At 46.2% G+C, this 22,526-nt stretch overlaps 1 protein-coding gene across 5 annotated transcripts in view; it reads left to right on the forward strand.

Annotated features, from left to right (window-relative positions):
• Mobp (myelin-associated oligodendrocytic basic protein) overlaps positions 1-19,083 on the forward strand; it is a 31,747-nt gene extending 12,664 nt beyond the window's left edge. The window contains exons 3-7 of one of the 5 annotated variants that reach the window (NR_153959.1): positions 5,396-5,605; positions 5,818-6,159; positions 10,746-10,970; positions 16,922-17,000; positions 17,120-19,083. Coding sequence is in view for 2 of the 5 variants with exons in the window: in NM_001039365.3 (NP_001034454.1) it covers positions 5,400-5,605; positions 5,818-6,124 (513 nt within the window). In the remaining 3 variants the exon portion in view is untranslated. Of the gene's footprint in view, positions 1-5,395; positions 5,606-5,817; positions 6,974-10,745; positions 13,693-16,921; positions 17,001-17,119 lie in introns of those variants that run through there. The other 4 variants (NR_153960.1, NR_153958.1, NM_008614.3 and 1 more) reach the window with 4 other exon arrangements.
• The last annotated feature ends 3,443 nt before the right edge of the window (positions 19,084-22,526 follow it).

Here is a 22,526-nt window from a genome sequence, read left to right on the forward strand (position 1 = left end):
TAAAAATGTGGGTCCTAGGGGATTAGCCTTAGGTCTTCAGCTCACAAGGCGAGTACTTTTCTGGCTGAGCTAACTCCCCAGCCCAGTTTTTAAATTAAAACATTTTGTACAGGATTTCAAACAATGCTGGGTGACAGCCCTTCCTCAGGAGCCTGAATTAGGATCCATGTTTTTAGGACACCACATTCTATTCCCACTACAGCAAGAGGTTGGCCATGAGTGGATACTGAGTTTCACTGAGAAATTCCTTTCCAATTTAACTAATTTATTAATAATTAATTTGTGTATGTATGATATGTGTGAGTGTGGGCAAACGTGGGGTCTGAGGGCAACCTCAGGTGGCAGTCCTCCATCCCACCCACTTGAGACAGTGTCTCTTTCTTCTTCTCTGCTGTGTACCTCAGGCTAGCTGGCCCAGAGCCTCCCGGGACTCTCCAGTCTCCATTTCCTGCTTTGCTGTAGCACTGGTCGCTCTTGCCAGCTCTGTGGGCTCTGGGATCGAGCTATGGTCCTCAGGCTATACAGTGAGAGGCATTTTACCTGCTGAGCCATCATTCCATCCCCAGTGGACTCTTCCTCAATACACCACTGGCTACATCTTTCCTTTCATGGGTTGATACAGTACATTATACTTGCAGGGTTTTCAAATTTAAACTGTTCTGAAATTTAATTTAACTTTGCCTAACTTGTATCACAAACCCCTTCACCTACTAGACAGACAAAAACTGGAGAGTTTCCAGGCGGGAGAGATGGTAGTTAAGAGCATCCGCTGTTCTACTGTAGGGCTCCAGTTTGATTCCTAGTGTGTCCATATTGTGGGTCACAAGTCTCTGTAATCGGATGCCCTCTCCTGGCCTCTCCAGGAACTAGGCATGTACATATGTGCAGGCAAAACATCCACGTAAAAAATTTAAAAAGAAATTTTTTTTTATATTTTATATATGTTGTATTATTCTGGTATTGCTTCTTTTGATCATAGATATAGTGTCTTTTGATGTGGAGTAGGTTTTGATTGTTTTACTAACGTCAACTCATACTAATTACACACACAAGCTTTCTTCATGAAGAACCTTCTCCTGACGTGCATTTAGTACACCTTTGATAGGCATTGTGTTTTCTTGTGTATGTGCATATCTGTTTTTGAATTCTAGTTTCCTACTCTGAGGTTCCATTTGCCTAACTTCAGGCCATTGCTACACTTCTTTATGTTAATTTTTTTTAATTAATTTGTTGTGAATATAGGGTCTTATGTGGACTGAGCTGGACTGAACTTGTTATATAGCCAAGGATGACCTTAAATTTCTGACCCCATGCTTTCCTGGCCTGAGTATTGGCATTATAGCATGTCAGATTATTTTAAACTCTGGCTCTCAGGAATGTGTTTCCATATGTGGTATGAAATCAGTTGTTACTGCTTTTAGACTTTAAAACATTTTTCCTTTCACTTTTAATGTTTTTATTTATTTATTTTTGGGAAGTTCACACAATTTATTTCGATAATATTCCTTCACTTCTCGCAACTCCTTCCTGCACCCACCAGAAACATAGACTCTAGTTTGTGTGGGCCAGCTGCTCTGAGCGTGAGGTCTGCTCTGAGCATGCTCGATGTACCCAACGCCACTTCCTGCTACCCTCTCTAGCAGCCACCAATCGCAAACAGCCTCTTGTATGGGGGCGGGACTTTGTACGCTCCTTCCAGTTCTCCATTCTGGGATTTGGGATTTTCCACTCTGTGATTTCTGGGCGTTTGCTCCGTTGTGAGTGCTGCATGGCTTTTGCACTACCAGAGCGTCTCGTCCGCTCCGTCGGTTCAGACCGAAGCTCTTTGTTTAAGATCTTTGCTGATGTAGTAAGAAGCGCATTGCATTCACGACTTCCAGAAAGCCTTGTTTCTTTATGGCGTAGATCTTTTCGATTACAGTCTTTTCCTTTTATCATCTATGCAGCTCCAAATTTCTCCCATAGAAATTTTGACATTTTAGTTTTCTCTTTATTTCTGGGTATTTCAGGATTTTGTTGCTGTTGTGAATATATATTTTTTTCCAGTTATTTTACCCCTAATACTTCATCTCTCTGGGTGTTTGCACACTTCATCTGTCTTTAAATCTTCTTTAAATTAGATTGGAAGTCAGGCCACAGGGAAGGAAAGACTCCGCAAAGAGCCTTCCTTTTGAGCAGGGTCTCCTTGAGGGTGGGGTGGGGTGGGTGAGCTGTGCAGTTGTTGGGCAGGAAGGGAACAAGCAGAAGCTATGTGGTGAGGTCCAAAAGTTGGAAATAATCCTATTTCTTGGGAGCTAGGGACAGGTAGATTGAGTTGGGTTCATTGTCTCTGTGGGTCTGAGCCATGATTCACAATAACTGTCACACCCAGAAATAAATCATGATTACAGTTGGTGCACATAATGAGAACAAAAAAGCTTTACAGTGTACAATAATTTCCTTCTCTTGCCATGATAAAACGTTCTGACCAAAAGCAACTTAAGGGAAGGGAAGGTTTATATTCAGTTTCTAAGTCGCAGTCCATCATTGAAGGAAGCCATGGAAAGAGCGCAAGCATGAAGCAGACACCACAGAGGATTGCTGATTTATGGCTCCCTCTCAAGCTCACGCTTGGCTAGTTTTCTCACATAGCCCAGGAGCATGTGCCTAGGGAATGGTGCTACCCACAGTGGCTTTCCTATATAGCATCAGTCAACAACCAGCCCCCCCCACCACCACCCCAGACATGCCACAGGCAATCTGATCAGGGCAATCCATCAGTTGAGATTCCCTTCTTAGGGACTCTATCTAGCCTGTGTCAAGTTGGCAGTTGACAGTTGAGGCTAATTAGAACACTAGATAATTGCAAACTGTTTGTAGAAACATGAAATGTTTTTTTCTTTTTAAATCAAATATGGAACTCTAACAAATACTAACAGACACTAGGCCTATTTCAAAGAGTTGAACATATGGTTGTTCTTCATATCTGATGCGTTGAAATGACACATCAACTTAACAAAATAGTTTATTCATTTGGATATTGACAATAGATAAAAAAAACTATTGATAAACTCAAAAGCTCACCCATATTGGAAAGGAAGTGAAGCTGAAAAGCTGACATTGACTTTTGTGGTGTACAGCTGGAGTTGTGCTTTGCAGGAACATTAACACGGGATGCCTCCTAGTCAAACATAAGCCAGAGCCCACAGTAAGTCCACCTGGGAATTGCTGGGCTGGGAAAAGCAAAACACAGCCATGACAGCAAAGAGCTCACTGGTGAAGAGAAAAAGTCCATGTATACCTCAGTGTGGTCCCCAGAAGAGGCTGGGAGATGCTCAGAAGTTCAGGTGCTTGGTTCATAAGACAGGGACCAGAGTTCAAGCCCCCAGAACCCATATTAATGACAGGTGGATGTGGAGGCACCTTATAATTCCATCTCTGGAAGGCAGAGGCAGGAGATCCCAGATCAAGCTGTCTTGATCACCAGCCATCACCTGCAAGTTCTGGGTTTGACTGAGTGATCCTGCCTCAGTGAATAAAGAGGGAGAGAGTGTCAGCCTTGGGTTTCTACACACATGCTCACTCACACACGCATGTGCACCCACCCCACTTGTGTAAAACTGCAGGAAGCTAGCTCGTCATCCAGGGTAAACCTCGGAAAGCATCGAGGTGTGGTATCAGCAGCGATCAAAAGCTGTGACTTCTGGCTCTTTAATTCTTTCTCGATGGTCTGAGGCCAAAAGGTGATGGCTTCTGGCAGTTAACTCCTGCTGATAACAACAGGGTGTTAAGAAAAGAAACTTGGTTACTTGGGCTCTTTACTCTTTAACTCAGGGGCGGCTTGCTGGTCAGGCAAGTGTCTCAGAGTCCGTTATTTTTGAGGCAGAGAGGAAGGAAAGAAAGAAAAAAAAATTAGGCACACAAACTGGATGAAACAGAAAAGGGTTATATCACCACGTTATTTACTTATTTTAAAAATGATTATTTATTTGTTTTATGTGAATACACTGTTGCTGTCTTCAAACACAGCAGAAGAGGGCATTGGATCCCATTACAGATGGTTGTGAGCCACCACATGGTTATGGGAATTGAACTCAGAACCTCTGGAAGAGCAGTCAGTGCTCTTAACCTGAGCCATTTCTCCAGCCCCTTGCCACTTCATTTTTGTTCTTAGTTTTTATATCTTTTGAAACAAAAGATGACCTCATAGCAACTATCAGTTAGAACCATTACAGCAGTATAATTGTTCACATGGTTTTCTAAACATTTTTACATTCACATGTTCATAGCAAGTTTAAAGCAATAGTTCATGTAATAGGTTAATAAGGTTTAAGGAGTTATAGCAGAATCATTTACATTCTTTCCATTAGACTAGTGCCTGAATAAGCATTATCTATTTTCTAGCTCCATAAGTTCATTATAAGTTAAAAGCAATAGATTTTTGTTGTTTTTTTTTTTTTTTTCTTTTCGAGACAGGGTTTCTCTGTATAGCCTTGGCTGTCCTGGAACTCACTTTGTAGACCAGGCTGGGATTAAAGGCTACCACGCCTGGCTAAAGCAACAGTTTTTATGTCACAAGATAGCAAGGTTTTGTCAAGAGACAAATCATCTGCCTTGTGCCTTATTGTTTTGAAGTCTTGTATAGATTAACTAGTCAATCATTTATTTTCTGTCCTTGCACCTACAATAATTTGTCCATTCCCAATGTATGATCTTTAGTTACTGAGACAGTGGCCTCATTCCTAACTAGAAGGAATGTTTCCTTGATCAAAAATTTGTTCCAACCCTGTTTTATTTTCCTAGTGGAATTAGCCTGTGACACATGAAGGCTCTATTTGCAGCTTTTATTCTATAGGGGGCATGGATTTACTTTTCTTAATTCAGGAGTTCTATAAAATCACTATCAGGAATTATGAAGTCATCAATTTGTTTAAACTGCACTATTTCATGAAAGTTCATCTTCATATTGGTTCTGTAGAAGATCTGCCCAATAGGGTGGGCTGATACACAGAAATCATTAGGCTATGTAACAGAGGCAGGAAAGGCAGGTCAGCAGCGAGAAGCAATCCTAGGATCAAGTCTCTTTGGATCTTGCCTCTCAGAGTGCACCCACTGCAGCCATGCAAAACGGTGGGTCATCTCCAGGAAACTCACTTACTTGCCATAGCCGTTCCCACATGGCTCTTGTCATAAAACCATGCATAACACACACACACACACACACACACACACACACACACAGAGAGAGAGAGAGAGAGAGAGAGAGAGAGAGAGAGAGAGAGAGAGAGAGAGAACCAAGCTCTGCACCTTTGTTCTGCAGAGCAGTGTCACCTGTGGACGCTGAGCAGAAGGGTTCCTCCCTCACATGCTGTTTTGTGTCTCCCCTCCCCTCCCCTTCTTCATCAATGGTTTCCAGTGAGATGAGTCAGAAAATGGCCAAGGAGGGCCCCAGGCTCTCCAAGAACCAGAAGTTCTCCGAGCACTTCAGCATCCACTGCTGCCCACCCTTCACCTTCCTCAACTCCAAGCGTGAGATCGTGGACCGCAAGTACAGCATCTGCAAGAGCGGTTGCTTTTACCAGAAGAAGGAGGAGGACTGGATCTGCTGTGCCTGCCAGAAGACTAGGTGAGTGCGGGCTCTGGGCCAGGTCTACACCACATTCCCTTTGCTCCATCCATGACTGTCAGCTCCCTGTTAGGAAGGTTCTGGAGGGCGAGCAGAAGGTGGGAGGGAGGGCCGGGCCTTCCTGCTGTTTCCAGTTCCTGCCAGCATCCCTTAAGCGACGGTGGAGAGCCCAGGCTGCAGCCTCCAGCTTCTTTTGGCCCTCTCTGCACCAGCCGCCGTGCCACGTCCCCTCAGAGGCCCAAGCACCAGCCAGCTGCGTCCCCAGTGGTGGTCAGAGCGCCGCCAGCCAAGCCAAAGTCCCCTCTGATGCCAGCCAAGCCAAGGTCCCCACCGAGGCCAGCCAAGCCAAGGTCCCCTTCAAGGACTGAGCGCCAGCCGCGTCCCCGCCCAGAGGTCCGACCACCACCAGCCAAGCAGAAGCCCCCTCAGAAGTCTAAGCAGCCAGCACGCAGCAGCCCCCTCAGAGGGCCAGGCACCAGCCGCGGGGGGTCTCCCACCAGAGCTCCTAGGTTCTGGTAACACCATCTCTTGCCTTTTGTCCCCTCTAGCCTAAGGTCAGTAGCTGCTCTCTGCAAGTACTAACATGGGGGATCTGTCCACAGTACCAAGCCTGTGTAATCCACTCCCTGCATTAAACCCCCTCTGTTTGAAAGACCTGGCGTGGCTTCTGTTTTTCCAGATGTTACCGGTCCTCACTTTAGATGGCTGTGTCTGTGCCAATCCATAGGACTGGAAGTCACTAATTTACCAGCATAGTATTGGCCACAGTGGCAGGCTGAGTGTATGAGCCTCCTTAACCACCTTGTGCCTCAGAGAGACATAGTGGTAACTGATGAGTTGTATCTGTGCATGTGTGATGGGAGGACCCGATGCTCGATTTGCTGACCCTCCTGACGCATCTCATCAGATATCTGTTTGCTCATACAGCCACTCAGCAAACTCTACTGCTTTATAGATAATAAGGTTCATATGCTGTACTGGGGAGAGGAAAATAATTTGTGATTTCTGAGTACCAAAAAGAGACAAGCTGGCCCTGATGTACTGTAATCACTCCAGTACTGCCATGCTCAGGGTGTTTATGCCCATGGGAGCCCCAACTGGGAACTTTCCAGCTCTGCCGTGGGAACCTGAGGCTTCACAGAGAAAATTAGGTTGGAGTGAGCAAACTGGAGAAGGATGGCCAGAGAGGAACTTACCCATCTGCTCTACCTCGGGTAGACCAGTTTCCTTTCTTCTTTTTGAGACAGAGACTCACACTGTAGTTCAGGCTAGCCCAGATCTTACTCCGTATCTAAGGTTGACTTCAAACTTATAAAAATCTTACTGCTTTAAATTCCCAAATGCTTGGATTAAAGGTGTGAACTGCAATGCTTGGTGGTGACTTCCTCTTCTTTCTCTTCCTCCTCCTCTCCCTCCTTCCCCCCTCTGTCTCCCCCCCTCTTCTTCTTTATAGACTTTATTTTTTGGTTCAGTTTTAGGTCCACAGAGAAACTGAGGGAAAGATAGAAACTTCTATTCCCTGCCCCGCACACAGAGTAGGCAGCATTTTACTCCTCGGAGGTAGATCTGTGTAGTGGGTCCACAGCGAGCACTGGTTCACATCCTTTTCACTCTGCCACTCAGCCCCTGCGCAGCTTTAGAGAACCCCCGTGAGAATCTCACGCATGGTTCTTTCAGACAGCAAAGATGCAAGAACAATTGATTTACCCAGCCAAGGAACTAACTGGCTGCTGCTCACTAGACCTCAGTACCTTAGAGAGGTGTATCCAGGCTGACTGATCACTAAGTCCCTCCAAGGGACTGGAGTAAAAAAGCTGGCTCAGCTGGCTAACTTCTGACATACAGAAGTGCCCAGAAAATGGAGGGGGCTGAGGATATTCATTTTGTACAGAAGAGGCAGTCCTTCATAGGAAGCTAAGCGATGCCTCTGGGTGGTTAGGTTCAAGCTGTAACTGGACGTTCTCTCAGTCACTCTTTGGGTATCAGCTAAGGTGTTTCCGCTGGCTGTGCCCTATGTCCCTGGGAACGTAGGACCAGCTTCCTACCAGCCTGCACCTCTCATGCACCCCGAGTCCCACCCAATACACAAGCTCCCTTCTCAGAATCTCAGAGGTCCTAAGGTAATATACTAGAATAGATATTTTACCACTGCATCGTTTATTTCGTTTATTGATCTGACTATTTCAAATCAGAGGCGTAGGAGGCACATTAATGGGAGCAGTTTAATCAGGGCAGCTAGTCAGACATTTAGAAAGGGTTAAAAAGGTTTTCAGAAGCTGCCCGAAGTCAGATCTGACGCTGTTCCTCAGGTAGTGTGTTGACGAATCAAACGGTTCAGACAAAGGTCTTTTTTTTGGATCAATAATAACTCCTTAGAAAAGGCCCTCTTCCTGGACCGGAGAATATCTGTCTTAGAAATGAATGGGCTTGGTTTTCAGCATCCCAGTGGAGGGCAGAAGCATCTCTCTTTTGATGGGAGGTGGTCATGGCATGTCCCTCTGGGTTTATTACTTCCGGTGTCTTTAAGATTTGGGATTTGATGCCAGGATTCTAAGATTGTGGAGCTGCTACCGTAAGAGATCAGCTCCACAGCCCGGAGAAATGAGGCCACGTAACTAAAAAGTACCTTTTCTCAACTTCAATGTCCACTGTTCCTATGACTGGTAAAACCAAAAGGATAATTTACTTTAGTACGTTGATTTTATCTATGGTGATTTAACTTACTCTAGCTTTTTGTGGGTGGAGTCTGGGATTTTAGACATCATACTCATGTCTTTCAGTACAGACAGTTGTGCGTTTTCTGTTTCAACCCGTTTACCTATGTGTGTATGTTTTGAATTGCTATCTTGCTAAAAGCACGTCTTGAGATATGGCTTAGTGTCTTCAGGCTTTATTGTCAAGCTAGAGGATGGCCCCAGATGTGTTTTAGAAGACTCACAGAAGCTCCAGTGGCTGCTAGCATCTCTATGGCAGCGACTGCCAACCGTTAGATGTTAGATGAACATCACCCTGGTGTTCCATGAGAAATACGCACTGGAGTCCTTGGATTCAATTTATGTGATAAATCCAACTCTGCTGTGCAGGTCGAGCCAGCCTGTTCTTGGAGGGAGCCTACGCTCCCACAGTGATCTTCTGTGAGTGGATTTAGGGCGCTTGCTTCTCCAGCCTCACACAGTCCTAGGCTGTTCGTTTCTTCCGATCTCCTAGGTGGGAAATCTTTGTAACTTCAAACTTTCAAAGCTACTTTCAAAGAGTGAGATCAGGGTGGATTACAGATGATTGACCCTCGTGGGCTTCCATCCTTCAACCCTCCTGTTTGGTTAGGACAATGGTGTTTGATATCTCCTGGAAGCCAAACCTTCTTCTCTTGCATCTAAGGAGTTGCCATTATCCTCAGTTTAGGGAGTTCTGCTCCCTAAACTGTGCTAGCTGACCCCACATTTCTTTCTGAGCAGGTGCTGCCCTCTGCTGGGCACGGATTTATAGACCTGTTTGTCTTCCTCCCAGGACTGTGCGTAAATAAGGCTCAGGCAATCTCACACCCATCTCTCTAGCTTACACTCAGCTCAGGGCTTGACTGATGTTGATGGCTGAATGGGACCAAACAATTTACCTCACAGTCTGACTCAGCAGAAGGTGGACGGCTTCAGCATCGGGTTTGAGTCCACACTTTTTGATAAACTTGTAACCAGTGCGTGTCTGGGCCCACCTATTAGTAATACATTTACTAAATATTGCTTATCTTTTTAAATGTAGTTCATTCCCTAACAAATTAGAGACATGTCAACCTGGTCAGGATTTTATAAGAGTTCATATATACAGATGTGCGCACGGTTGCATTTAAGTCTGCGGTATCAGTCACTGCTCTCACTGATGTGACGGGCTATCTGGGCAAACACGTTAGGAAGGCTCATTCTGTTTAATGTATACAGGAGCTCTGTTTTTATGCATACCAGACGAGGGAATCAGATTCTATTACAGATGGTTGTGAGACACCATGTGGCTGTTGGGAATTGAACTCAGGACCTCTGGAAGAGCAGTAGGTGTCCCTAACCACTGAGCCATCTCTCCAGTCCTGGAAGGATCATTTTGACTCACAGTTTGAAGGGACACAGGCCACCATGGTGAGCAAAGAGTGGTGGCAAGAACCTGAGGTGGCAGGTGATATGGCACCCGCAGTCAGGCAGCAGAGAGGTGACCGCTGGTGCTCAGCTAGCTTTCTCCTTCCTATTCAGTCCCTGGCCCTGAGACCAGGGTCTGTTGTCCCTCACATTCCAGCCGAGTCTTCTCCGCTCACTTAAACCTTTCTGCGAACTTGTCCACAAACACAGAGATGTGTTTCCTTGGTGACCCTAAATCCAGGCAAGTTGACAATAAAGAGCAAGAGAAAGTGAGCTGAACACCAGCGCTTACCTCTCTGCTGCCTGACTGTGGATGGCATGTGACCTGCAGAGCCTCAGGTCCTTGTCACAAGTAATAAAATGTTTTTGTTTCTGTTCTAAGAGCAGGATATACTTATGCTAGCTTTGTGTTCTTCTGGGTCCCTTACCACCAGTAGCCAGAAAACCAAATATTATTATGCATGGAAACAGGGATATATATATATATATATCTCCTTTCCTATGCTCAGTTCAGGAAAAAAAGAAATCAACATATCAGTTTTGCCCAGAGATTAAAAGAGTTGAGAAAGCTGGATTTCTAAGGAGAAAAAACAAAACAAAAAAACAAAACAAAACAAAAAAATCATCTCAAGTGGTTCACTCAGAGCTCAGCAGTTAAAAGCCCTTCTTGCTCTTGTAGGACCTGAGTTCAGTTCCCAGCACCTACATGGTGGCTTACAACTCTATAACTTTAGTTTTAGCGCCCTCTTCTGGAACCTGTGAGAACTGCATGCACATGGTGCACATAGACACACACAGACACACAGACACACACAGACACACAGACACACACAGACACACAGACACACACAGACACAGACACACACACACACACACACACACACACACACACACACACACACACAGAGTAAACACATCTTTTTAAAATGCCCGTGAAGTCACTGTTGTTCTAAGTGCTCTGCAGGAAGTGGACACCACCTACCAATTCATAAATCTTTCTTTTTCTCTCTATAAATCAGATTGAGGAGGAGGAGCAGGTCAACCCCAAGGAAGAAGTGACCGAGAAGGGACTTCTTGTGAATGGACAGCCTCTGCCTGTGGACTCACTGCTTCCCGCAACCCATCTGCTCTCAGACGAATTATCTGACCTCAAGTATGATGCAGGAGTGGACGCCTGCTGATGTAACAACCACAGATGCCCTCAGTCCCCATGGTGTGGGAGCCTTAGGGCAGCCTTCCTGGAGGTGAGAAGGGGGCTCTTCGTGTCGTACTCTAGCCACGGAGTCCTGGAAGGATCTCTTGTGCTCCAGAGCTCAGGGAACGGGTCTTTTGGTTTCATCTGGAGCCCCTTTCTCTCTGGCAGGTGCACGCTTCCTCAGGGTCTTTGGCAAAGGTGATTGCAGAGCTAATCCACACACATTCCTCCTTCTTCCTCTCCCCTCCCTCCCTGCATCTGGTCAGCAAACATGACTCTTGATACTTTTTTTTCTCTTCCTGGCTCTCTGTCCGGCCTCTCTTGCTCGCACACCATTTGCTTCCCATTCACCTCTTAGCCAGCAGTACTCAGAGCCAGAGTCGAGTCTGGTGAAGGGCCATGGAATTGTAAGATACTAAGTTGTTGTATGATCCTTAAATGCGGCGATGTTCCGATAAGTAGGGGATCGCGCTAAATTCCCATGTGAACTGTAGGTAACTTGTGTCAGAAACAGAGGAAATGGAGGCATCCTCCTTCCTCCCCCTCCGCGGGCCCAGTCTCCAGCCTCACACAGGGCTTTGAGAGAATCAGTTCCTGCCCCAGTCTGGGGAGAACCACCCTCTAAAGCCTTGCCTTTGAGCTTGTCACCTGCACAGGCGCCCGGCGCAGCTCTGACTGCTTTCAAATGATATCATTTAGGAAGGTCATATGGCTTCAGCCCTGTCCCCCAACCCTCCCAATCACTTCCCTCGCAGCATCCTGGACAAGTCCCCATGCGCACTTGTATAGGTCTAGAAAGAGTGCCAGGAGCGTTTCTGTCTCCAAATCAAAACCCCTCAAATTCCTGAGAGGCCTGATGCTCCAGTGCTTCCCCTGGCTGGCCCTCCGCGGCTATGTCTGTGGCAAGGAGAGGTGAAGGAAAACAGGAAGGGAACTTGGCCTTCTGGAAAGGAAGGCAAAGTGCGTGTGTGTGTGCGTGTGTGTGTTTGCGCGTGCGCGTACGCGTGCGCGTGTGATGTGTGCGTGTGTTAGAGAGTTATCAGTCCAAGATCCCATCCCTGAGTAGGAGGCCTTCCACGGGATGAAGGGGTCTGTGCTCACTGTGGAGGTGGAGTAGCGCGGGGCTGAGTTTCCGTCTCCTCGCTCTGGTCTGCCTCCACAGTCCGTAGCCTCCAGACTCCCGGGGAAGAATGAGCCCGAGCATGGGCTCTTTTTGTTCTAGACCACAGGAGCCAGCCCTCCCCCATGGCGTGGCACTTGCTTGTACCCATCTGTACACTTGCTGTGGGGACAGAGATTGGGCCAGATGGAAGCGCCTCGTACTGCCTTGTACTCGTGTGGACTGCTGTGTGGGTGTTGGCCTTGGGAGTAGCTTGGGGAGAATATGTGCCAGCTCTCAGTTTTCTTGCCCAAGTGCAAATGCTAGAGGCCCTTCCAAGTCCCAGGTTCATTCTTGTCCCCCAAAGGCCTCAACTGCAGGAGGTCGTCATGAACTGCAGGAGGTCGTCATGAAAAGGCCACAACGGTACATGCAACACTTCAGAGTCCCAAAGCCTTCTCAGCAGGGGGCACATGGTGATCGGCTTGGGCCTCTTTTCCCTAGTCAGCCCAGATGGGCGGGGGCGGAGGGTGGAAGGAGAGGAGTTGGATAGATCCATCTCTAGTCAGGCTCCATCTGGGTCGGCCCCACAACTTCAGCTTGCTTTGAGCCCAAACTTTGGTAAGTTATAAACACAAAGAATAGAGAAAGAGAGATAGAGAGAGACACACACAAACACATACACACTACACAGATACATACACACACACATATACCACACACACGCACGCACGCACGCACGCACACGCACACGCACACACACACACACAAACCTTGTCACTCCTCACCCCTCCTAACACTTTTCTCCTTAGGAGGCCAGTGGACGGGAAGGAGGCCATGTCTCTATTCACAAGGAAACCAGGCTCAGGGCCTGACTCAGTGGTTAAAAAATTCTTGCCTTGCAAGCATGAGAGCTAGAGTTCAAATCCCCATGACCCACACGAATGCTGGGTAGGCCTGACAACGTACCTCTAAATCCAAACTGAGAAGCTGGTGACAGGAGATCCCAGAGCAAGCAAGAGTGGCCATATCAGTGAGCTTTGGGACTGACTGGGAAACCCTTCCTCAGTGACTATGGTAGAAGATATAGGACTGACTCCCAATGTCAAACTCAGGGACTCCATGCACATGCACCCCTGTATGCTTGTGCACATACACTTGCACACACACACACACACACACACACACACACACACACACCACACCACACCACACCACACACCACACATCCACATGGAAATGGGGAAAAAGGAAACAAGAGAGTACCAGACTCATGGTTCTTCGAGGATGGGTGCATCCTAGCCAGGACTTAGAAGCCTTTCCCCACCCAGGAAGACCTCACCATTTCTTCCTCCTGTTCCCTCTCTTGTACGTGTGAGCTGCTAATGGGGTGCTTCATTCACCATGGGGCTGTGTGCATGCTCCTCAGAGCCTGTCACGCTCTGGCCTACGGCTCCTACACAGGTGCCCTGAGCGCAGATATCTTCTCAGAGATTCCTCCACGGTCACCAGACTCCATCATTGTCTTCCAGGATCATCTGCTCACTTATTTGTTTAATTCTCGCCCCAATGCTTTGCCTAATGTAAATCCCACGGCGGCCCCACTGATTTATCCTGTCTCCAGTTATCTGGCACTAACAAGAACTCAATAAATACTTGCTGACTGAAAGAATGTTTATTTGCTTTTAAGAATAGTTTTAAAAATAATTTTCAAAAAGTTTGGATCCTTTTGAGGACTCAGAGGCGTCGATTGCAGCTCACTGGGAATTGCTTGTGACCTTGGCAGGAAATGGAAGTGAGGATGGGGAATCCATGAATGTAAATGTAACACCCTCAGCTTAGCCTGGCCTCCAAGGAAGCAGAGGATGGGTCCCATCAGGTTGTTAGCTCGGGAGCTGTTGATTGTAATGCAATGCTCTTGGGACAGGGACAGCAGGATGTCTGATGAAGAGCCACATGGCAATTAACTGATGGAGCTAAGAACCTAGGTGGTGGGCAGGGAGCTTGGGGACAAAAGGAGGGAGACATATTGATCACTTGAGGGGGCTTCTCACTGGATGGGGAAAGGGGGAGGGAGAATTGTAGATTAAGTGAATTTTCACATTCAGTGGTGAGGTGTGGGGTAGCTCTTGCCTGAACCCTTGTTTACTTTATATAGGACACAAGGCAGCCAGTTCACGCTGGGGTGGTAGCGAGCACAGGACAGATGAAGTCAGAGGGCAGGGTTCCAAAGAAGTCACTCCAAATCACCTCTGTGAAGTGTCCTGATCCCTGCCCCCCATATTTGAATGAATTTGCATTTTCTTTTTAAAAAATGATTTGTTTATTTATGGTGTGTGCACATGCCATGTGCACTTGTGGAGGTCAGAGGAGAACTTGAGGGTGTCAGTCTCCTCCTGTGTAGGTCCTGGGGACAGAAAGGCGGCTAAATATCTGGCCGTTCACTTCATTGCACGCCCCCTCCCCAGTTCTGACTGGCCAAACTCAGGTCTCTGTGAAAACGAAAGACACCTTTCCTGTACCTTCATCCTCCTACAATGCTTCTCAGGAGGCTTAAGCCCCCAGAGGAACAAGGACACTATAGGAGACTCTCACTGAGTGACTCTCTCATGCAGGGAAGGTTGTAGCTAGCTTGTTTAGCCCAGAGCAGTCCTTGCAAATGAGTAAAACCAAAGTCATGTTTGTGTAAATATGTATTCATAAATATATTCATAAATATACAATTCATTTTCTCTCAAGATGTCAGTCCCTGATTTAAAGCCCTTTAGGGGTGAAGCAATTTCTGCTTCCACTCATAGTTTATAGGAGCCCATCTGTCATGGAACCGAGAGTGCTAAACACCGTCATACGATACTGAAAAGAAAAAAAAAATAGAAGCATTGACCCTCAAGTTCAGACCCAAGTCGACTCACTTCTGTGTCACTGGTAAATGGTGCCCATATTGGTTGATAAAATGATAATTTAAATATATTGACGATTGTAAGCTTGACCCAAGAGAGTCTCAGTGAGGGGTTGTCTAGATCAGATTGGGCTGTGGGCATGTCAGCGGGAATGTGCTTTGATTTTCTTAATTGAAAAGGGAAGACCCAACCTGAAAGTGGCTGGCATCATTCCTGGATTTGGGTTTTTGGAAGCTATCAGAGTAGAGCAAGCTGGATGAGCACTAAGCGTGCACACAGTCACTTCTGTCTGTTCCTGACTGGGCTTGCAGTGTGACTTTCTGTCTCCAGCTCCTGCAGTGAGAATTGTGAGCTAAGAGAAACATTTTCTCTCCAAGGTTTCTTTTTCCAATTTGTTTATTTTATGTATGTGAGTACACTATCACTATCTTCAAACATGGCAGAGAGGGTATTGGATCCCATTACAGATGGTTGTGAGCCATCATGTCGTTGTGGGGAAGTGAACTCAGGACCTCTGGAAGAGCAGCCAGTGTTCTTAACCACTGAGCCATCTCTCTAGTCCCCTCCCCTAAGGTTTTTATTGTTTCTTTTTATTTTTAACATCAAGACATGTTATCACATCAGCAGAAATGAAACCAGGATAGAAATGGCCGGACTTTGAACACATCTTTTAATCATCCCTTTCCTGACAGAAGCAAACGGGTGATACCTGCCTTGCCCATTCTACAGAGATGTTGTGTAGACCAAGAAAGAACTTAAGATCTAAAGGTTGAGTGTATGTAGATGGTGACTAGCTTTTACAAGACTATCTGGGGGCAGCTGGGATGCTCTGGGAAGTAAACGTGACTTCAAAGGTGGTAGATCCAGGCTTTTCCCTACCGCGGACACTAACCAGTGGTGTCCTGCCAACAGCTCTGCCTGTGGCTTTTGAGTCATTCACCTGTTCAGAACACAGAGAACCTTCCAGAAAACACCCAGCCCTGCAGTTCTGTGATTTCAGTGGACTGTGTTGTCTTTCAGCTCAATCAATAGATCGTACATGTGCAAGACAAGGGAGTGGATGTCTGTGCAGTTTCTGTGCTTGAGGTGGGAATGTACACAGAGAAGCTGAGCCCCTCTATTTCCTGGGTGGGACAGTTGCTGGTCAGTGGGTCTACCAGACTCGACCCCGGAGGAGCAGTGCTGTGGTCTACTGTCCTTTGGTGGCTGCCTGTCTTTTATTTCTCACAGTGGTTGAGTTACCACCACATCTGTCCTCTAGCATGCCTACAACTCCAGTCAGTAAACTGAAAGTGTGTACCTAGCTGGAACTTGTTGTATGCATGTGTGTGTGCTGGTGTGTGTGTGTGCTTGTGCGTGCATGCATGTGTGTGTGTGCATGTGTGTGTGCATGCATGTGTGTGTATGTACATGTGTGTGCATTCGTGTGTATGCCCAAGTGTATAGGTCTGAGGATAACTTTTGGGAGCCAGTTCTCTCCTTCTACCACATGGGACCCAATATCAAACTGCGGCTGGCAGATGAGGTAGAAAGCACCTTTATCCTCTGCACCATTTGCCAGCTTTATCCAAAACTGCTTAAGCCGCACGATTTTTCTCTTATTTTCTGAGTCCTTTTTGGCACCTCTTCTTCTGTTTTTATCTTAGAATAGGCTTCGTCTCTGGAAGCTAGATACATGAGTCAGACACAAACAAGCTACATCCGCAGGGCGGGAGAGGGGGCCCTTCCAGCTTACTGACCGGAGTTGTTGGTTGAGCTGGTTTCAGGGGTGTGGCGTTCCATGGGTCTTGCCCCTCTCTGCCCTCCCTATCCTCAGGGCCAAGTGTGTGACCAGAGCTCGGGTGTGTGCCTCCCTTCACAGATATGTCCTCCTCTTCATGAGAGCGGGGTACCTGCTTCTGAAGGATGTAGGAGGCCAACGGGAACGCAGGGGTCCAACCGCCAGGAGAACCAGGGGAGGAACAGCCCCATTTAGTTCTGATGTTTTTTCTCTCCCCTCAGCATGTGGACGATGCCATTCCATCACCTCCCTCTATAACTGCCAGCGAGATATCTCTGTCAACTGTCTCGACTCTCCGAGGTAAGATTCTTTTTCACTTTCTGTTATTTTTTAACAAGGTTTTTCCTCTCTGTCACTGACATTCCAAATGCTGGCTGTGATGTCACTAAGTACAGATTATATGTGCTTGTTCCGCCCAGGATTCGGGTTCTTCAGGCTGAAGATTCTTGTGTCTTCTCGGATGTGCAAAACAAGGTCATGGTGCACAACCATGCAAACCGCAAATGCAAAAGAGAAATTGTCAAGGTTGGCGGTGACGTGAGAAAAATCCTAGCAGCTACCGATGGGAGTCTATACATTGTCACCACTGAGCTGTACTCTGGGGACACTGTCAAGGCAAAATATCTTAAAACCTCTAATCAAGTGACTGCAATTTTAGGAATCCATCCTGGAGAAAACTCACACCCCTTTAGAGAAGGAGAAATGCGCAGATTTGTCTAAAAGATCGTGGTTTGTAGTTAAGAGAAGTGGAATGAAACTAGCCAAAATGTCTGTCCAAGGGAATGAGAGAATCAATTTTGGGACGTTCACAAATAAAGTCCTAACAGCGGTTAAAAGCCAATCTGTCAGATAGACCATGTCATGTAGGTAAATCTAGAAAGCAAACTGAGAACTATAAAAATCAAGTACCGGGCAGTAAATGCAGTATGACGTTCTGGGCCTGAATATTGACATCCCACAGTCCTGTATTGGTTATTGCTTAATAAGGAGAAGCCACAAGATCTCACACTTTTTCTATAATGCAATAGGATTTAAAAATGACAGCAGAACACAAAGACACTAGAAATTGTCCTGTCAGAAATAAAAGTATAAGAAATAATTCCTGGCTTGAGGAAATAACCCAGACTAAAAGCTACATAGAAACGGCTTAACAGTACTGGCAGGGCATATATTTGTTTGGAGAGGGTCGATGTGAAGTCTGTGAATAGTCTGGGATGTTTACAAGGTCGCATAAATTTTAAACACCAAAAATATTTGTTTTGAATCAATTTTGGGTCTGGGCTATAGAGTCTGCCTTGTGATGGTTCCTGACACGAGAGAAAAGGGAAGAAATGTAAATACAGCTCTCGAATTTTCCTTTAAAGACCAGGTAGGTAGGAAAGGACAACAGGATGTTGGGGAATGTGGAGGGATGTAAAACAGACAGTATTACGGTGGCGAAAACTCAGTGTAGGGCGATAAGAACATCAGATGGCCTTGTGCTGGGAGCCGGGGTGGCCAAGCACAGGCGGATGCTTGAAGACCCCAAAGGTCACCATGGCGTCCTCACAGCCAGACCCGGCAAAGTTCAGATCAAGTGCACGGATGGGGGCCATGTTAGTGGAAACTGTCCAAGGTGTGCGGAGGGGGTGAGGAAGACAGCCAGGAGGAAGAGATGGCTCAGAATGCTGCACTACAGCAAAGAAGAAGCAGGCCAAATATCGTCCTAAGGCAGCCGAGGGGTCCCGGCTTCCTCTCCCGAGGGCACTGTGGCTCCGTGGAAGTGCCGAGGCAGAGGCAGGGGAATTTAACTGCACAAAAACTACACGCAGAAACTCAGGTGCTAAAATGGACATGTATGTGACCACCTTTCTGAGGACCAGGTTCCAGTGAGTGCCCAGGGATGTTTCCTTCTCGACTACGGTAACTGAGCTGAGAAGAATGGGAACGGGTTAGGAGCACACAGTAGCCCATTGGTGAGACAAATTTCCAGGCTAGCTTCATCCAATCCATTAAGGAGACTTTATGCTTTTTCATCTTGTTTTCATTTTGGCAAAGCAAAGCCTATCCTGAGTGCTCGTTTGTCTCCGCCCTCCACGCCACCCCTGAGACACCGAGCATGCGCATTAACCCAGAGCGCGCTAACCCATGCGCAGCGTTGGACGTTAGCTCATTAATGTGATTAACCAGAAACCACTAAATTTTGTTTGTTGTAGAAATAAAACCTGGGGATGGATCAAACCTATCTGGAGATTGCTTGAAGCTGATGGGTTACTAAGCAAAATGTGCTTTGGAATTCGTCACTGAGTCGCGTTGTAATCACCACGTACTGTTTTTCTACTTAACATCGACTCTCAGGAACATTCCCAAGTAAATACCGGAGACATTTCATAAAACTCCAAAAGCTGTTCTTCATACATTTCTTGAGTAGCAATTCAAAGCCACAATGTCTGACATTATTCCGAATGTTAATTAATCTTACATTTTGGGATAAACGGAGGCATGTGCCTGGAGTTGTTGGGGTCTCCAGGTAGAAATCATCATAGCATTTACTAATTCCCATGAGGTAAATATTCCCGCGGTGACGATACTCAGCGGTATGACTGGGAAGAGCTGGCCGCATTGGCTCCCACGCATAGTTTATTGCTCTCTCGTGTCCTACCCTTCACTATCTTCATCCACATGCACAGGCTGGTGCAAGGCAGATAGCTGCTTACCTGCGGGCCTCTATACAAGCAGAGTTTAATACACAAAGTCATGGGCTGGAGAGATGCTCAGTGGTTAGAGCACTGGCTACTCTTCCAGAGAATCTGGGTTCAGTTCCCAGCTCCCCCATGCTGGCTCACAACCATCCATAAGTTCAGGTCCTTGGCATCTGATGCCCCTTCTGGGCTCCGTGGGCACTGACATGGTGCACATACATATATGTAGACAAACCACTCACAAGCATAAAATAAACAAAATTTAAAAATGTGTATCTAGCCGGGCAGTGGTGGCGCACACCTTTAATCCCAGCACTTGTGAGGTAGAGGCAGGTGGATTTCTGAGTTTGAGGCCAGCCTGGTCTATAGAGTGAGTTCCAGGACAGCCAGGGCTACAGAGAAATCCTGTCTCGCAAAACCAAAAAAAAAAAAAAAAAAAAAAAAGGTGTATCTAATACACAGTATCACTACCAAAGAAAAGCTATGTAGGATATATAAGATAGATTCAGTTTATGGAGCTTCAATGGGGAAATCTGACAGGATTAAAAGATTACGTTTATTGACAGGGTTTCACTATGCAGCCCTGGCTAGCCCAGAATTCCCTGTATAGACCAGGTTGGCCTCCAACTTGCAGATACCTGCCTGCCTCAACACGGAATTTTTTTTTTCAATTTGAGAAATGATATTTTTATTCTATTTTACATTTGACCACTGTTATTCTTTTTTTTTAATTTTGTTTAAAGAATCTTTTTCTTTTTAAAAAAAGATATTTATGTATTTATTTATTTATTTACTTATTTATTTTTCGAGACAGAGTTTCTTTGTATAGCCCTGTCTGTCCTGGAACTCACTTTGTATACCATTTGGCCTCAAACTCAGAAATCTGCTTGCCTCTGTCTCCTGAGTGCTGGGATTAAAGGCGTGCGCCACCACACCTGGCTTTATTTTTTTTATTTATATCAGTACACTGAAGCTGTCTTCAGACACACACTAGAAGAGGGCATCAGATCTCATTACAGATGGTTGTAGCCACCATGTGATTGCTGGGAATTGAACTCAGGACCTCTGGGAGAGCAGTCAGTGCTCTTAACCACTGTGCCATCTCTCCAGCCCTTTTTAATTGTTTTAAAAGTAAGCACACAAAGTAATAATTTCCTAGTGATGTTTTCATGTATGTATGGAATACAGCAGGCATCCTGACACTTTGTTCTTACCCCCCTCCCCCCACAGTGCCAGTCCCTTCCCTAGACTGACTCTCTTCCTCCTGGCATCACATGATGGTCACACACAGCTCACTATGGTATGCTGCCCTCTTCATTATCTTTATCATTAGTCAAGAAATGATCTGATCATCCCGCCCCAGGCTCTAGTGCTTAGCCTTAAAGTTATTAAATACATTTATTTATTTGTTTACTGTGTTTGTATGTGAGTATGAGTGTGATGGTCTGTGTGTGTTTGTGTGTGAATGTTATTGTGTTTATGTGTGTGTTTGTGAGTGTATGTTAGTGTGTTTGTGTTAGTGTAAGCATTAATGTGTTTATGTGTGTGTGTTTGTGTGTATGAGTATGTTAATGTGTTTGTGTGCGAATGTGAGTGTGTTTGTGTGTCTGAGTGTTAGTGTGTGTGTGTTTGTGTGTGTTTGTATGAGAGAGTGTTAGTGTGTTTGTGTGTTTGTATGTGTGTGTTTGTGTATGTGTGAATGTATGTGAATGTTAGCATGTTTGTGTATCTGTGTGTGAGTATTGTATTTGCATGTTAGTGTGTTTGTTTTCGTGTGACTGAGTGTTGTGTTCGTTAGTGTGTGTGTTAGTATGTGTGAGTGTGTGTGCACACATGCACACACATGTAGCAGTCAGAGGACAACTTGCACAGCTGATTCCTTCTCCCCTGTGAGTCCTGGGCATGGAACATAGGTCATCTGACTTGGCAGCAAGAACTTAGCCCACGGAACCATCCAACACTCCAGCCCTGAGCATTCAGCTTTTGGGGGATTCCCTATGAAACTGGGGCTTCTTTCCTTTCAGAAATTGGTGTTGAAGTGACAGGGTCCTAAGACTTGTAGAACCTGGATGCTGTGGAGCAAGGTTAGGGATGGCTGAGAGTGGAAGTGTTATGAGCTATGGGTGGAGTGGGGCAGTGGTCAGCTCTGAGACGTAGACCTGAGGTTTGGTAGGATGGCAGCAGCTCTTTGCGGTCCTCAACAATTGAGAAAATCAGATAAAAGCTCTGAAGCTGAAAAATTAGATTAATAAACTTCTTTACTAAAGTCGAGGCCAAGGGACTAAAACAGAGATCAAGAGAAATGCCCAGAAGAATCTGTGAACCAGGATCTTGATAAACAGTCTAGGCTGGCTTTGAACTCATCATCTTCCTGTCTGGTCCACCTGAGTGCTGGGATGACAGGCCCACACTTTTGACTCAGCGTTGCCATGGAAGTGGTTTTTAGAGGTTTTATCTGCTCTGTCCCTAGAATGCCTTTCATCACTGTGTATTTTTGCACAAATCTATTTGGAACACGAACCAAAGATGTTTGTGCCCCTGGATTCTAAAATGATTCTCTGACAAGAGGGACCAGGGCTGCCCATGGGGGACAATTGCCATATCTCAGGGATATTCCGGAATCAGAATCAGCCTGTGATCCCAGACGCTGGAAGAAGGGAAGGCTGGTTAGAGCGCCAAAGTGGGAAGTCGGTGGTGTGAAAACTGACAACCCAGCAGGGCTGCCCAGAAAGCGCTCGCTCGCCTGAACTGCTTACTGGGAAGCCTGCATAGCCATGAACCCGACTAGGCGAGGTCTACACCAAAGATTTGTTTTTAATAATCGACTGGTTACAAATGCAGAATCTTGTTGTTCTGATAAAGCAACAAGCCTAGCATGGCCAGAAGGGGGCATCGTGGGACCTTAGCTTGGTCCCAGAGATGGCTGTGAGGCGTGGCTTATTTGCTGGAAAAGAACATGCGCGGGTGGATCGGAGAGAACTGGGTTCTCCAGGCATCCTGGAGATACTCTGTGAGCGGTTTCTCTTTCCATGGTGGGTCAAGCCCTTCCTGGGTTCCCAGCCCCAGGCGCCAGGGTGAGTTTTATCAGTGGTATTAGGATTTCCTTGTATAGTCTGAGATAGATGCCCATCGTGCCTAAGACCCC

The sequence above is a fragment of the Mus musculus genome, chromosome 9, assembly GCF_000001635.26.
Source record: "Mus musculus strain C57BL/6J chromosome 9, GRCm38.p6 C57BL/6J".
NCBI lineage: Eukaryota > Metazoa > Chordata > Mammalia > Rodentia > Muridae > Mus > Mus musculus.